The sequence below is a fragment of the Antrostomus carolinensis genome, unplaced genomic scaffold, assembly GCF_000700745.2.
Source record: "Antrostomus carolinensis isolate BGI_N321 unplaced genomic scaffold, ASM70074v2 scaffold17583, whole genome shotgun sequence".
Classification (NCBI taxonomy): domain Eukaryota; kingdom Metazoa; phylum Chordata; class Aves; order Caprimulgiformes; family Caprimulgidae; genus Antrostomus; species Antrostomus carolinensis.
The window spans coordinates 32577-46598 of NW_010307425.1; the positions used below are offsets into that span (position 1 = coordinate 32577).

The 14022-nt window shown below is 42.0% G+C and overlaps 1 protein-coding gene across 1 annotated transcript in view; it reads left to right on the top strand.

Annotated features, from left to right (window-relative positions):
- The window catches only part of LOC104522990 (fer-1-like protein 6), a gene marked incomplete at both ends in the record, with an annotated part of 32519 nt that overhangs the window by 5286 nt on the left and 13211 nt on the right, over nucleotides 1-14022 (top strand). The window contains 5 exons of the mRNA XM_010165427.1: nucleotides 4364-4442; nucleotides 6394-6550; nucleotides 7690-7876; nucleotides 9974-10166; nucleotides 11206-11555. Of these exons, the coding sequence (XP_010163729.1) occupies nucleotides 4364-4442; nucleotides 6394-6550; nucleotides 7690-7876; nucleotides 9974-10166; nucleotides 11206-11555 (966 nt within the window). The remainder of the gene's footprint in view (nucleotides 1-4363; nucleotides 4443-6393; nucleotides 6551-7689; nucleotides 7877-9973; nucleotides 10167-11205; nucleotides 11556-14022) is intronic.

The following is a 14022-nucleotide window of genomic DNA, read 5'->3' on the forward strand; positions in this document are numbered from 1 at the left end:
GCTATAAATGGTTCTTCTTGGTGTAATTAAAAAGAGAAATAATTTTAGGTACCAAGAGTGCTATAAAGTCAGCATGAAGTACAGGAAAGAGAAAGGATAGGGAAGAGGAAAAGGAGGAAAGGTAGCTGGCAATGATTTGAAGGAACATAACCCTAAAGGAAGATTAAGTGTGCATTTTCAGGGACAGTCATTGCTGGCTTGTCAATCTGCAGGGTAGAATGAAAAAATTGAGAAAATTCAGATTAGTTAAGTCTTTTCAGCATTGTCTTCATCCCTCTGATTTTCAAGCTGCGACTTGTTTCAAGCGGCTGAATTGAAACTTCTAACTTATCTTGGTTCCTCAGATAGAACTTTTTCTAATTAAAATATCCAGGTACCTTACCCTCAGCAGTAGCTCTCAGGCTGCCTGGGGGTGTCAGTGGCTCCAAGCATTCAGTGCTGCTCCCACTGCTTGCTGCAAGTTAAGTTCTGATGGAGCTATGTGACAGAACAGCCCTGATGGAAGGTATGCATGCTCTTGAACTTGGGACATTAGATAATGATTTGCAGTTTGGAAGGCCAAGTCTATGGAGCCACGCTAATTGCGTTACCTGAGGCTCCTGAGGTTCATCACCACATTTAGCAAAGCTGCTAAGAAATTTAGGAAGATCTCATGAGACTCTGGACAGTGTTATATTTGTATTGCTTAGAAATATAGAAATATCACAAGCTGTGCCCTTCGTGAAATATTTTTTGCATTTCTACTGCCAAAGTCCCCCCAAATAGGCCAGGGAAATGAGCAGTGAGTTGTTGCCACAGAAAGGTTCTTTTTCCCTGAAGTGCTTTGTCTGTTTCAAAAAGTACAGAAGGAAGGGGTCTGTGCTGGTTGTGCTTGACAGAGACAGGCAGTGCTCAGGAACTATAGGAAACATCTATGCAAAACCTCTTGGAGATGTTCATCGTGTACCTGCTTTGCTGAGCTGCTCATAAAGTGACTTTTCCTGGTTACAGACATAAAAATTGTTCATTGACACATGGCCAGCTGGACAGATAGGTTTTCAATGCTGATAGTAAATTGACAGTCTGAATCCTAAGCTCCAGTTCAAATCCACTGTATCACATGCACAGCTCAAATATATGAAATTCATAACTACAGAAGGTATCTGCAGATCACACCTTCACTTATCCCTGAAGACAGAGCTTACTACAGGCTGACAATGGTCCAGCTTTTGTGTGGGACCGGATATCATCCCACTGTTATGACTCATATCATAGTGTATGGCCCCATATATATTTCTGACATGCTTAATATTAGCACAGTACCAAGGCATCAACTTTTGTGAGCTATGGCTGCTTGGGGATCTATAGTTATTTTTCTCCAAGATATGGCCAGTCCTTCCAATCTTTCTTACATTCTTTGAATAAGGGTTCCATATATCCAATGGTGGAGGGGAGAGTGCCAGCTTTCTGAATGTGTTGGGGGTGTGGGGAAATATGTTACCATTACCCATTGTAAATCTGCATAGTTTCATCAGGCTCAGCAAACTTACTCAATTTATAGCTGGTGAAGGTGCGACACTAAGAAATTAAAAGTCTTCTAGATAAAACTGACTTTTTCGACTTTTTTGATGTTTTGTTTTGTTTTTTTTTTTTAGAAAAAAAGCCATACTAACCCAGTGCAATGCTCATGTATGCTACTGAAAACAGATTCATTACCTTGCAACATAGTTTTGGAGAATGCAGTACATCAGAGAAATAGAAACAAATAGAGGAAAATTGTGTGCTGAGAGTGAAGGAAAACTTGGGGGATGGAAAATTTCACAGCACTTGCTTAGCAGGAATCTCACTGAAGGAGAAACAAAGATTGGCAGCCTCCATTACCAGCAATCATTCAGGCACTGAATTTACTTAATCTGTGAAAAAGGACTCATCTGCATATGAAAGCTCAAGGAAAACAAAAATGATTAGTGCCATTGTCCATCAGTTCAGCAGCTAGTCTAGCTATATTCAAACCCTTCATTTGAGGGGAAAATGAGATTTTCCATTTCTCAGCACCTGCTAATGAACAGATTCTTTTCTTCATTAATATATTCCAGTGCATTCCAGCAACCTTGTAGGAATGCATAGTAAAACTGAGACGCCTCTGTCACGCTAAACCTATATCTCCAATATTGAAATACTCCCCAGCTTGACACTGTTTGTTCTCATCCTCATTCAGAAAACATGAAGAAAATTGTTCAGTCATCTATAGAGGCAATCAACTGTGGAAAGACATAAACCTTTAATTAGGTACAACGTAGACGTGATGCTCCCTCTCAGAGAAGACAAGAGGTGTTTACTATAAGCATTGTGCTCACCTGCTTTGTTACATTAGAAAAAATATACTTTAAAAAAAGTACCAGGAAAGATGCAGAGCATTTAACAGAAGCAGTGGGTTATTTCCTCAGCAGCTAAAAGCACCATGTGTACTACAGGGAGTGGAAACCCCCATCATTTCAGTGGGAACAGGGGGCAGTTACCCAAGGGCACCACATTTTGCATGGCAAATATCCTCAAGGATGGAGAAGTGAGGTTTATATGTCTAACGCTCTTTGAACATGTTGTCATGCCCTGGAGAAAAAATGCAAAGAGTAATGAGACCACAACACTTTGGACTCACTATCTATCCTCCTCTTGTTTCTGGATCTTAAAGAAACTAATTTTTTTTTTTTTTTTTTTTTGGCTACAGAAAGGCAAAAGCCTTCTTCCCCCTTCAGTCCCTCCTGTGTTGGATCAGTTTATTTGGGCAAGCCCCTATTTCCACGTAGTTCCTCCAAAGCTCTAATTTTGCCTGACTTCAGGATGAAACCCATCAGTTCTCGTGGTTTCTTCCACACCTCTACATGCCCTAGTCCAGCCTCACAGGAGGAGGCTCTAGTGCTATGATAGAACCTGGCATCATCAGGGATTGAGGAAATGCAACACCAGAGCATGAAGCGTTGGCTTCACATTGGCTCCTCTCCCACATGAAGGTTGCTTTTTAAGCTTTAATAGTAGAATCAAACAAAACTGCTCCTTTGTCCACTCTTGATTTTTCAGCACTAGAAGCTCCTTCCATGTTGAAGTGAGAAATTATCAAGGACAGCTGAGTCTGTTCCCTAAATCACAGGGGCACAGTGGCCCCAGGCCTTTAGTTGGTAATGACATTATGTTACAAGTAGAAACCTCCTGAATTTTCCAGGAGATCTTGATGAAGGTGTCAGTGATCTTTAGAATATATGTCTCCTGGTCTTGAAGAAAAATGCACAAAATGAAGCCACATGACAAATCCAATGCAAAATCACAGAAGTCTTGTGTCCCTGTCAAGGATGTGTAGCTCCAAAACCAGGGTATGATGGATTCCAGAGTCCTAAAATGCTCTCAGAGGCTTGGTGGTTTCATTCCAGCATTTAGATTTAGCTTCTGTGGACTTGAATCCCATGGGCTTGGTTTCTGTTTGCAGTTTGGCCAAGGTGTTCCAGAAAATTCAGTCTGCTTTCAGAAGCTTTTCCACAACAAAGGAGTAGGTGGCAATCTTTTAAGCTATTCTGAAACTGGATGAGATAGATACATTTTTTCAGAAATACCATTTTAGAGACAATCTTCCCTTAGAAGATGTTGCTAGCCTCTGCCTTGTCTGTAAACTGAAGCATATGCATGTATTTGAAAATCAGTCAAAGTACATAGATCCAGGAATCAAGACAAAGGAAAATGATTAATTAAATTTGAATTAAATTAAATTTATGCCTTGGCAGGAAGGCTAAGAAGACCGACTCACTGGGGCCTGCCTGCCATCTCATTTACATCTATATCACTTCTCTGATTTTATTAATATTGAGGGGAGGGTAAATGAGAATTGAATCTCTTCTTGGTTTATGTGCACATTGAAATGTTGAAAAGAAAAATTAATTCTTTCTTCTCTAGGTGTGCTCAGTTCTTATGGCAATTCAGCTATTGCACAGAAAGTGACATGATTTTTGCAGCCTAGGGTGAAACCAGTTATGCCCCGTGTGTTTATATTAATCACAATTTATTTAAAACTGCCAGGATAAGTAATATAACTGCATCTGCTCTGAAGATGCATCCATCTGATTCTCCCTGTATATAATCCTGGGATCTGGGATGAACTTTTGTAATTCCACTTGGATGCAACTATATTGGTTTCTGAATTGACACAATATTGGGTAAAGAACATATTTCAAATGATTGCTGTATCTGCTGTGGCTATGTACACCCAGCTTTGGGTGGTGCTGGATGTCCCTGCTTATTACCTATGAACCAAATGTGATCTTTGTTTGAATTGCTCTTTCTTACACTGACAGGGAAGAGAGATAGTGGCATTGTTTAACCTGCCTTTTTCTAACAGGTTATGCACAATAAACTGATTGGGAGTGTGCTGATAGGCTCCTTTAAAGTAGATCTGGGGACGGTGTATAGTCAGCCAGGTAAGTGATGCATTTTCTGCCTTTTTTGTCTCTCACACGAGATGGGTGGCAGGGGAGCAGGGGAGAGGGAGGTGTACTGCTTTTCCACTTAGATGCTTGTGGTTTATGCCAAGGGATAAACTTAACAAGGTTTTTGGAAGGATTATTTTCCTATTTGGATGCCAGAGGACCAGCCAAATTTTTGGAAAAAAGTTCAACACTGAAAATACCTTGACACTCTGCCCATCGGTGGGAAGCACTTATCAAGGATAGCTTTTCCTTAGGGGGGCAGAGTGGGCAGCTGAATGCTTACAAAATCTGCCTCCACTCATTCACTATAGAGCACCCAGAGCTCTGTTGCGTGTCTTGGGATAGATGGGGTGGAGGGAGGGAGAGCAGGATGGACCGTGGAAGGAATGGTGAAGAGAGCACAAGACAAGAGGAAAGGCAAACCATAATGGGAGAGAGAAGGAGATGGCAAAGACACAACCATGGATCCACTTGACCTGCCGTCTTCAGAGCTGTCCAGTGCTTTCTGAACTCTGAAGCCAAGAAATGATCACCTACCCCTTTTTTGACCTGTTTTTACAACCATCCACAAAACTTGCATCTTTCTCTCTTCCATAATTACTCAAGGACCTGGTCTCTTCTCAGTGTTTAGGAATGGACATATTTAGGCCACTTGCCATAGATGTCACCCAGTTACAGCAAAAGGGCAGGCTCATTCAGGCCACCCTCTCTTCAGGGTCCCTGCAATAGTCAGTAGAGAAAAATGACCTGACTGAAATGAGCAGTTCACGTCTGTATTTGAAGACTGAAATAGTCTCTGAATTTGCCCTGGGTTTCCTGCTCATACTTTTACAGGAGGGTTAATTGTAAGCTCATATCCCTGGTATACTCTGGTCTCTCCCTCCCACTCCTTTACACACCTAAGATGCATAAATGCTACCATCTGTAAAACCTTAACGTAAGGTTTAAGGACCTTGCTTGGTCAAGGGGGAATTTTGTTGTGTATTTTCCCACTGGAAAGAAGGAGATGAACCTGCTTCTGGCTTCTTCTTCTTCTTCTGATGGCTCTCGCTCTCCTTCCTCCCCTTCTCAGCTGGCTGCCAGTGTTATACCTGGCCACAGCTCCCAGTGAGGGTTTTGCTGCAGGAGACTACTGAGATCTCAAAACAGCTCTCATAGAAAAAAATTGTGGTCTTTCTTAAGCTGCAGCCCTAATTCAGCTGCAGAATCTCAACTGACCTTCCACTGATCTTTAGTCATTGATCTCAGTAACCACTGATGAAAATGAGCTTGTTCCTGTTGAGCTCTAGATCGCTTCTCTTATTTGCCTTTTCAGTCTCATGATATTTCAGACCCTCCAGATGTGTGTGGTAAAGGTTGGAAGGGACCTTTAAAGGTCATCTAGTCCAACCCCCCTGCAGTGAGCAGAGACATCACCTAGATCAGGTTGCTCAGAGCCCCATTCAACCTGACCTTGAATGTTTCCAGCAATGGGGTATCTGCTACCTCTCTGGACAGTAGTTTCACCACACTCACTGTAAAAAATTTCTTCTTTATATCTAGTCTAAATCTCCCCTCTTTTAGTTTAAAACCATTTCCCCTTGTCTTGTTGCTACAGGCCCTGCTAAAAAGTTTGTTCCCATCTTTCTTATAGGCCCCCTTCAAGTATTGAAAAGCTACAATAAGGTCTCCCTGGAGCTTTCTCTTCTCTGGGCTGAACAACCCCAACTCTCTCAGCCTTTCTTCTATGGAGAGGAATTCCATCCCTCTGATCATTTTTGTGGCCCTCCTCTGGACCTGCTCCAACAGATCCATGTCTTTCCTGTGCTGAGGAAACTAATGTACTTCTGCATGAATCCTACTGAAAGCCCAAATGTTGTTTGCAGTGCCCTTTCCAGGAGCGAAGAGGAGAAATATTTGCATTTCTTGCATCCTCTGTTTGGTTGTTCTGTCCATCTTACAGGTCATCAGTTTTGTGACAAGTGGGCACTTCTCACAGACCCTGCTGACATTAGGACGGGAGCCAAGGGATACCTGAAGTGTGACATCAGTGTGACTGGGAAAGGTGATGCAATACAAGCTACGCAGAAAACAGCTGATAATGAGGAGCAGATTGAAAAGTACTACAATAGTTTCTTCTTTACTGCTTCCTTTTTTACGAAGTACCTCAAAAGTCCCCTTCTCTCCTTTCAGTCCTTTCCTTGCTAAATCAGGGTTAATAGCAGGATAGCATTGTACACCTGGCTGTTCTGATGTGCTCAAAGAGAGTTTCTACAATCCTTTAAACTAAATTGAAGGGTATGTTAGGGTCACTTCTCTGCAGCTGATAGAGTTGACCATGCTTTGTGGCTAAGTGCCAGATTATCCCTGACAGAAGGTTCATTGATCTGAAACCAGTTAAATATTTCTGAGAAGCAGTGAAGTAAGATGAAAAAATATGAGGAAAAGCTGTTCTTTTTTGTCCATCAGATATGTGCGCATGGATATTTTTCATATCCTTAAATAAACTCAAGTGCATTAGCATTCTCCTTGTAAAATAAAAAGTTCAAGGTGGTAAAGTATGCTACCAGCCTACTTTAAATTTTAAAGGAAAAATGTTTCTGGTCAGTACTGGACTGAGTCCATGGAGAGACACCAAGTTGATGGAGAAAGGGGCACATGGCCTACAGGGAAAGGTGTGTATATGTGTGAGACTGGTTTCTTCAGGTTTAAGAGGAGAAGGTTAAGGAGGATTTCACATGAAGAGGGCAGGGTCAACCTCTTTTCAGAGGACTGCAGTAGAAGGATGAGAGACTTTGGACACAGGTTAGAACAAGGGAATTTCAGAATAGATGCAAGAATCTTTTTTACCATGAAGATGGTAAAATATAACAGGGGCCCAGAGAGAAAAGGGAATCTCTATCCTTGGAGATATTCAGAATTTACTAGACAAAGTCCTGAGCAATCTGATTTAACTTGACCTGCTTTGAGTAGGGGGTTGAAACAAATGACCTTCAGAAGTCACCTCCAACCCATGTGTTCAGTGCTTTTGTGGTTCTGTATCACATAGACATGTTTGCTGAGTAATGCTGTATCATTTTCTCATGGTAACCAGAAAATGTTTTGGTTTAGATGCAGAAGCAAATTCATATGTGTTTTTGTGTCCTTTCAGGATGCAAGCTAACTCAAGATGACAATTTTGTTGAGAAAAAAGAAAATCACTTCACTGTCTGAGTTTCCAATTTAAGATTTTTTTTTTTCTTTTTTTTTTTTCTTTCAGGAACCTGTTGATTCCCAAAGGCTTTCCATCTGAAAGACCATGGGCCAGATTTTATGTGAGAATTTACAAAGCAGAAGGACTTCCAAAGATGAACTCTAGCATCATGGCCAATGTCACCAAAGCATTCATAGGCGACAGTAAGGACCTTGTGGATCCCTATGTGGTGGTCATGTTTGCAGGTCAAATGGTAATTGGGATCATCTTGATCACAAATGTAGGCCTTCTTTCCTATTAGCTGTGCTACAGGCAGACAATTATGCTGACATCCTTTAACTTATCATTACATAAATTAAGTAAAACACATATTTCTTTCATTAGAAAGAAAAAATACAGTTCTTAAGCAGGAACAAAGAGCCTTGATTCACTTAATGGCAGCAGATCTACTATCAGCCTCACAGCAGCAGGTCAGGCAGCAGGAGGGGAAAGAGAAGTCTGTAGATTTGTTACTAAAACATCAATTTACAAGACAGTGAATTGCCCACTGTGGTATTAGGTAAGTGCTGTGTTGTAGTCTCCCTAGGGTGAAAAAAGGAAGCAGGACTGAAATCAGTAAAGATGGTTCAATCTGGATTTTAGGGCTGTGTATTGACTTCTGATTTACTCTCCTGTAATTCAGGACCCTTGCAGCTTTTCTGTGGGTAGCAGAAGAGGAAGCATTTGAATAGACTCTGTCTCAGTGTTGCCTGGCTTCATTGCTCCCAGAGCTCCTTCAATATCAAACATGGTGCTACAGAGAGCTGCTGAGAGGGACCTTCTGACTTTGGTGGAAAAGGAGTGCAGAGGAAGTCCAGGGGCCTGGTTTCTCTAGGGTACACCCATGAAACACCGTGTCAGGGAGCTTGTCTTGATTATTAGTGTAAATAAGGAAAGAGTCAAACTGGAAACTGCTTTAAGCCAACAATGTTTTCTGTGTTCCAGGAATCACAGGTCACAGAATGGTAGGGATTGGAAGGGACCTCGAAAGATCATCTAGTCCAACCTCCCTGCCAAAACAGGTTCCCCTAGAGCAGGTTGCACAGGACTGCATCCAGGTGGCTTTTGAATATCTCCAGAGAAGGAGACTTCACAACCTCTCTGGACAGCCTGTTCCAGTGCTCCGTCACCCTCACAGTAAAGGAGTTTTTCCTCATGTTTAAGTGGAATCTCCCGTGTTCCAGCTTTTGCCCATTGCCCCTTGTCCTATCGCTGGGCACCACTGGAAATAGCCTGGCCCCATCCTCTTGACACCCACCCTTTAGATATTTATAAACATTAATAAGGTCCCCTCTCAGTCTTCTCTTCTCTGGGCTAAACAGACCCAGCTCTCTCAGTCTTTCCTCATAAGAAAGATACTCCAGCCCCTTAATCATCTTAGTAGCCCTCTGCTGAAGTCTCTCCAGAAGTTCCCTCGCTCTCATGAACTGGGGGGCCCAGAACTGGACAGAACTTTACAGGTGTTTCAGGCATGAGAATGAGGCCCTCGGTGCTGATTTCAGGTTTTGTTGTGAATGCAAATTGCAAAGTATTATATCTCAAACTAGTATGGGTTAAAAAGACCAAATGCATGCAGCTACTTCAGGACTTCAGGTTTAATAGAGGGCTGAAACTTTGACAAAAATGAGTCACTGATGTAAGTTTGCATGTTGGTGTAAAATATGGGTTTAGAGGTATTGTTGGTGGGTTTCCTGACTCGATTCTCCCCACCAAATATGAAAGAAGAAGGCGTGTCATGGCCTGTGGCTGCACGGACTGTGATACAGTCCTGTCATCTCCTTCAGGCTAGGAGGAAGAGCTCTGATCACTACATCCATAGCACACAGGCATATGCCCAGAACATGAGCCATAGTAATCATATTTTATACTAGATAAATTGCCTCATTTAAGGTAATTCCATTGGTACATGCAGCCTGGCACCGGTAATGAATTCCATCTTTTATGAGACAAACTGTGCTGCATTACTACTACCCAGGTATTTCAAAAGCTGTTTGAAGTTGTGCAGTTTGCAGCAGAAATGTCACAGTCTGGCTTCACAGATACATTTTGTACATAAGGGCCCTGAAGGATTAGATCTTATTCCAGGCTCTTCTGTGTGCAGGTGAGAATCCCTTAGCCACAATGTGGTCTTTTATTAGATGTGGAGGGGAAAATAAACAAGCTAATAGAAAAGCCAAAGTACTTTCAAGATAGGATATTGTGCTTTAAAAACGACCAGAGAGATGTTGCTAAGTGCAATTTGTGCTATACTCGTTGCCATTCTCCAGAGTCTGACCCCTCTGGGGTTAAATTTGCTGGACTTTCATTTCAGGGTCGGACAACTGTGCAAAAGAACTGTGCAGATCCAGTATGGCATGAACAGATTATCTTCAAGGAAATGTTTCCTCCACTCTGCCGAAGAGTCAAAATCCAGGTCTGGGATGAAGGCAGCATGAATGATGTGGCCTTAGCCACCCACTTCATTGACTTGAAGAAAATATCAAATGAACAAGATGGTGACAAAGGTACAGGGGAAAATGTCTGTTCCAGATTATGCCCTTAAATTAAAATCTACTTGCTTGGGATCTGGGCACTGGCTAATCCCATTTTAGGAATGCCTAGAGCTCAAGTGAATATCTTTGTTGGTTCTGAGAAACCTTATCTTGCTTAATTTGAAGTTATATTATGTTGTGCTTGGTGCATGGTGTTCTGCCACTGCCTCTCTTGTTACAGGCTGCTACAGAATTTGGTACCTTCTTTGTGACTGTGGCAATAGCCTGCTCTAGTCCGTTAGCGATGACTGATGTAAGTTCATAGTTTGTGCCAATTTCTCTGGCAATGAAAGCACGAAGTGCAAATCGTGGGCAGAGCAGGTTTTGTTTTTGATCTACCCAGTAAGAGCAAAGTTTCTAGGTAAGGCTCAGCTGGGTGCTATCACAGCCTAAGGAGGCACCGTGGGATAGTGTGTTTGTCCTCACATATGTGAGGTAAAGTTCACTATCTGGAATCTTTTCATTGATGTTTGAACCTACATGTATAGCCTTATTTATGCTGTGTGATGTAAGTGTGGAACATGTTTAGTTATCAAAGCTCAGCAAAGGCACAATAACTCCTTAAACTTAGCAATTCAAATGTGGAGCTGAATCCTTAATCAGAACATAAAAGATAAATCATATAAGGTGAGTAGTGGCATGGGTTTGGCAGTTCGAACAAGGTAAGAAAGCCTCCATTTCTCTCCCACCATGCCCCAGCCCTTAGTTTGTGGGAGCAAGCTTTTTTTTCCCAAGAGATGCAATAAGCCTCGCGCCCCAGAACATGAGGTACGAATACCTTCTGAGAAAGAACTTCATATTGGCAGAGTCCCTGGCTGGATATTGGCAGAGACTTCTTGGTGCCTAAACGTTGCCCTGAAAAGCAGTATGGTCTGTGCAGTGGTCCCCAGCTGCATAGGAATGGGTACAGGTTTGGCTTTTGTTGTGTGAGATGCAAGATTTCTTGGAGCAGACAGTGAGGAGAGGGTGCTAACACCGAATGCAAATGCCATAAAATGCATTTTATCTCCAGGGTTTTTACCTACCTTTGGGCCTGCCTGGATCAACCTTTATGGCTCACCCAGGAATCACAGCCTCATAGATGACCACCAGGAGCTTAACGAAGGTTTTGGAGAAGGGGTCTCCTTCAGAGGACGTCTCTTCATTGAGATTGCTGTGGAGATACTTTCAGGAGGAGCCCGTGAGTCGAAGTTATCCAGTTTTATCAAGGATATCAAATTGCCGTCTAAAGATAAAGACTTCAAAGCACCCAAAGGAAAAGACAAAACTGAGAAAGCAGGAGAGGATCGGAAGTCAGTTGCTCCTTCAGATAAGATGAACTCAACCGAAGTGGAAGTTGAGCCATTCGATGTGCCTTCAGAGGTTGGTATGATATTATGAGATTAATTGACATGTGAAATTGATTGACATGTGTCCCTAGGTCTCAAAGGATGGCAGCAATGTGTGTATTTGGGTTCAGGCAGTGTAATACTGCTTTTATGTTCTCCCTACAGCTTCTCAATGCCTCCATAGTCTTGAGACTTTCCTATAATAGTGCAGTGCAAATGGAACATTATTATGTATCTGTAACTCATAAAAAAATCTCAAGTAGTACTTGGTTTCCATAAAACTTAGTCTCTTGTCCTATTTCCCCTTCTGCACTAGCTGCATCCATGTCTTCCTACTAGAAACTTGTGTGATATAATATATGCTAAATGATAGAGAGCTGATGGGCGCAGCTGATAGTTGTAAAGTCTGATTTCCTGCATTCATTTGAGAAAATTGGTAGTTGTTAACTGAAGTCAGGAGGGAATCACGGATGCAGAATTTGTGCAAGTGCAGAGGGATACAGCCTAGCCTGTTTTACTCTCACCAACTTTGCATTGTCAATGCAGTTTTAGAGCGCTGATCTCTTTAGAAGAGGAGCTGCAAATCATGTGCTCAGTGTCAACTGGTGTTAACTGATGTTAATTTCCTGACTCCACCTGTTGTATTGAGCTACGTTATGGGGAGATCTGTGCTATGATGCTATGAGAAGGTTGTGCAGTTGTGGTGGGGCATGTGGGCTCAGGTGCTGAACCAATACTTGAGCTTCGATTCTCTGCTCTGTCACATCACTGCCTCAGACCAACAGCACATTGGTACATATGCTAGCTCTATTTATTTTTTTTTAACCCAATAAACAGGAAGAGAAATATTCTCATAACCAATATTGTCCCCACTTTTGTATGTAATTGATACAAATTTTGGCTTTTGTGGTGGGAATCCGACCTCGTGTCCTTTATCAGATCTGATTCTTGGTCTTTTGATTCTGTCTGTACAAGTAAATAGGGCAGGAGAAATTATTCTTTGGTCCTGAGCCCCAGCCTTGACAGGTGCTCTTCCTTGGCCTGTTCCTCATTGTTGCCAGCATGAGTGCTAGCTGGAGCAGGTCAAGGAGTGTGTTAGCAGAGAAATGGCATGGGTAATTGGAAGCCAGTTGTGTGAACCTGCACCCTGGTCTTGCTTTATATACTCATATAGTCGTAAATTGACTCTGTCCCTCAGTTCTTCTCTGAATTTTGTAATAGAGGTGACATGAGAGAAAATTTATTTCCATATAGGTTTTCCTTTATATGGAAGAAATCTATTACTGTGAGCGGCTCAAACAGTATGGTCTTAGGTGCTAGTTAAATACTCCAGGTAGAGGAACATACCCTGCTGTGACACCAATAAATATTAGTAGTAGTAATAAGGATTTATTTCTGGCTACTGTGCCTCAGTTTTAAATACAGAATGAGTAAAAGGCAACAACATAATACAGTGATACTTGATATTCTTTTGATTTTGACATTCAGCAATATTTCATGCTACAGTAGACACCGTAATTGTATTACAGCTCTCTGAAAGAAAAAGCAGGCACTGGAGACATTACAAATAAGGTGAAAAATGTCTTATAGAGCCTCTGAGACAACAGAGGCAAATTACCCAGCCCCACAGCACAACTTTATCGACCTATTCCAGCAGCAGGAAGACGTTAAACATTTGCAATTTGCTTTCTTTATAATGGGCAGTAGATGTGTGTGACGTAGTCTCTGAGACTCAACTTTATTAGGCACCCCGTGCTCTGGGTTCATGCTGAAGCTAAAGCTACTCTGGAGTTGCAATCTGTTTGTGGTGTTGGCTCTGATATGTGATGCTGTTAATCCTTTCACCGAAGACCTATGCTCCTTTACTGTGTATACCAAAGGTTTTTCAAAATGAATCATAGAATACAAAGTTGGAAGGGACCTCAATGACCGTCTGGTCCAACCTTTCTTGTCAAAGGCTCATGAAGAGATCATGCGAGGTATCAAAAGCTCTTTCTACTTTGCAAATCTAGGGAAACAAATATTCATACACAGCTGATGTTTTATTCATTGCCTCACTCTGTTGCAAAAGAAACCGATACTGACCTTGCCTAATGGGCTTCAGTGTCCATGCTGTGAAATCAGTAGTGTTTGTACTATAGAGATTGTAGTGGTCAGGGTGTAAATTTGGGGAGAATTCAAACCACAGGGTTTATCTCCTTTGAGCTTAGTCTTGGTTTGGGCCTAATAGCTTGTTTTGCTAATGGCCCAAGAGCCCTAGAGTTGTTAGCTAACCTTCTGCATGTGAGGCTGTGTGCCAAGGACAAGCAGATGCTGGAGCTCCAATAGGTTTAAACAGAGCCAAACAGTGCCTTAAAACTCCACAAACGGTCATTACACTTTTCAGGATGTGCTGCTGCATCAAGATGCTTTGGTTCCTGTGCTTCCAAATTCTGTAAAAAGCTGAAAACAGGGTTACTGTTTTCTGTGCTGAGGGAAGGCAAAAAGGAGAGGACTGCACC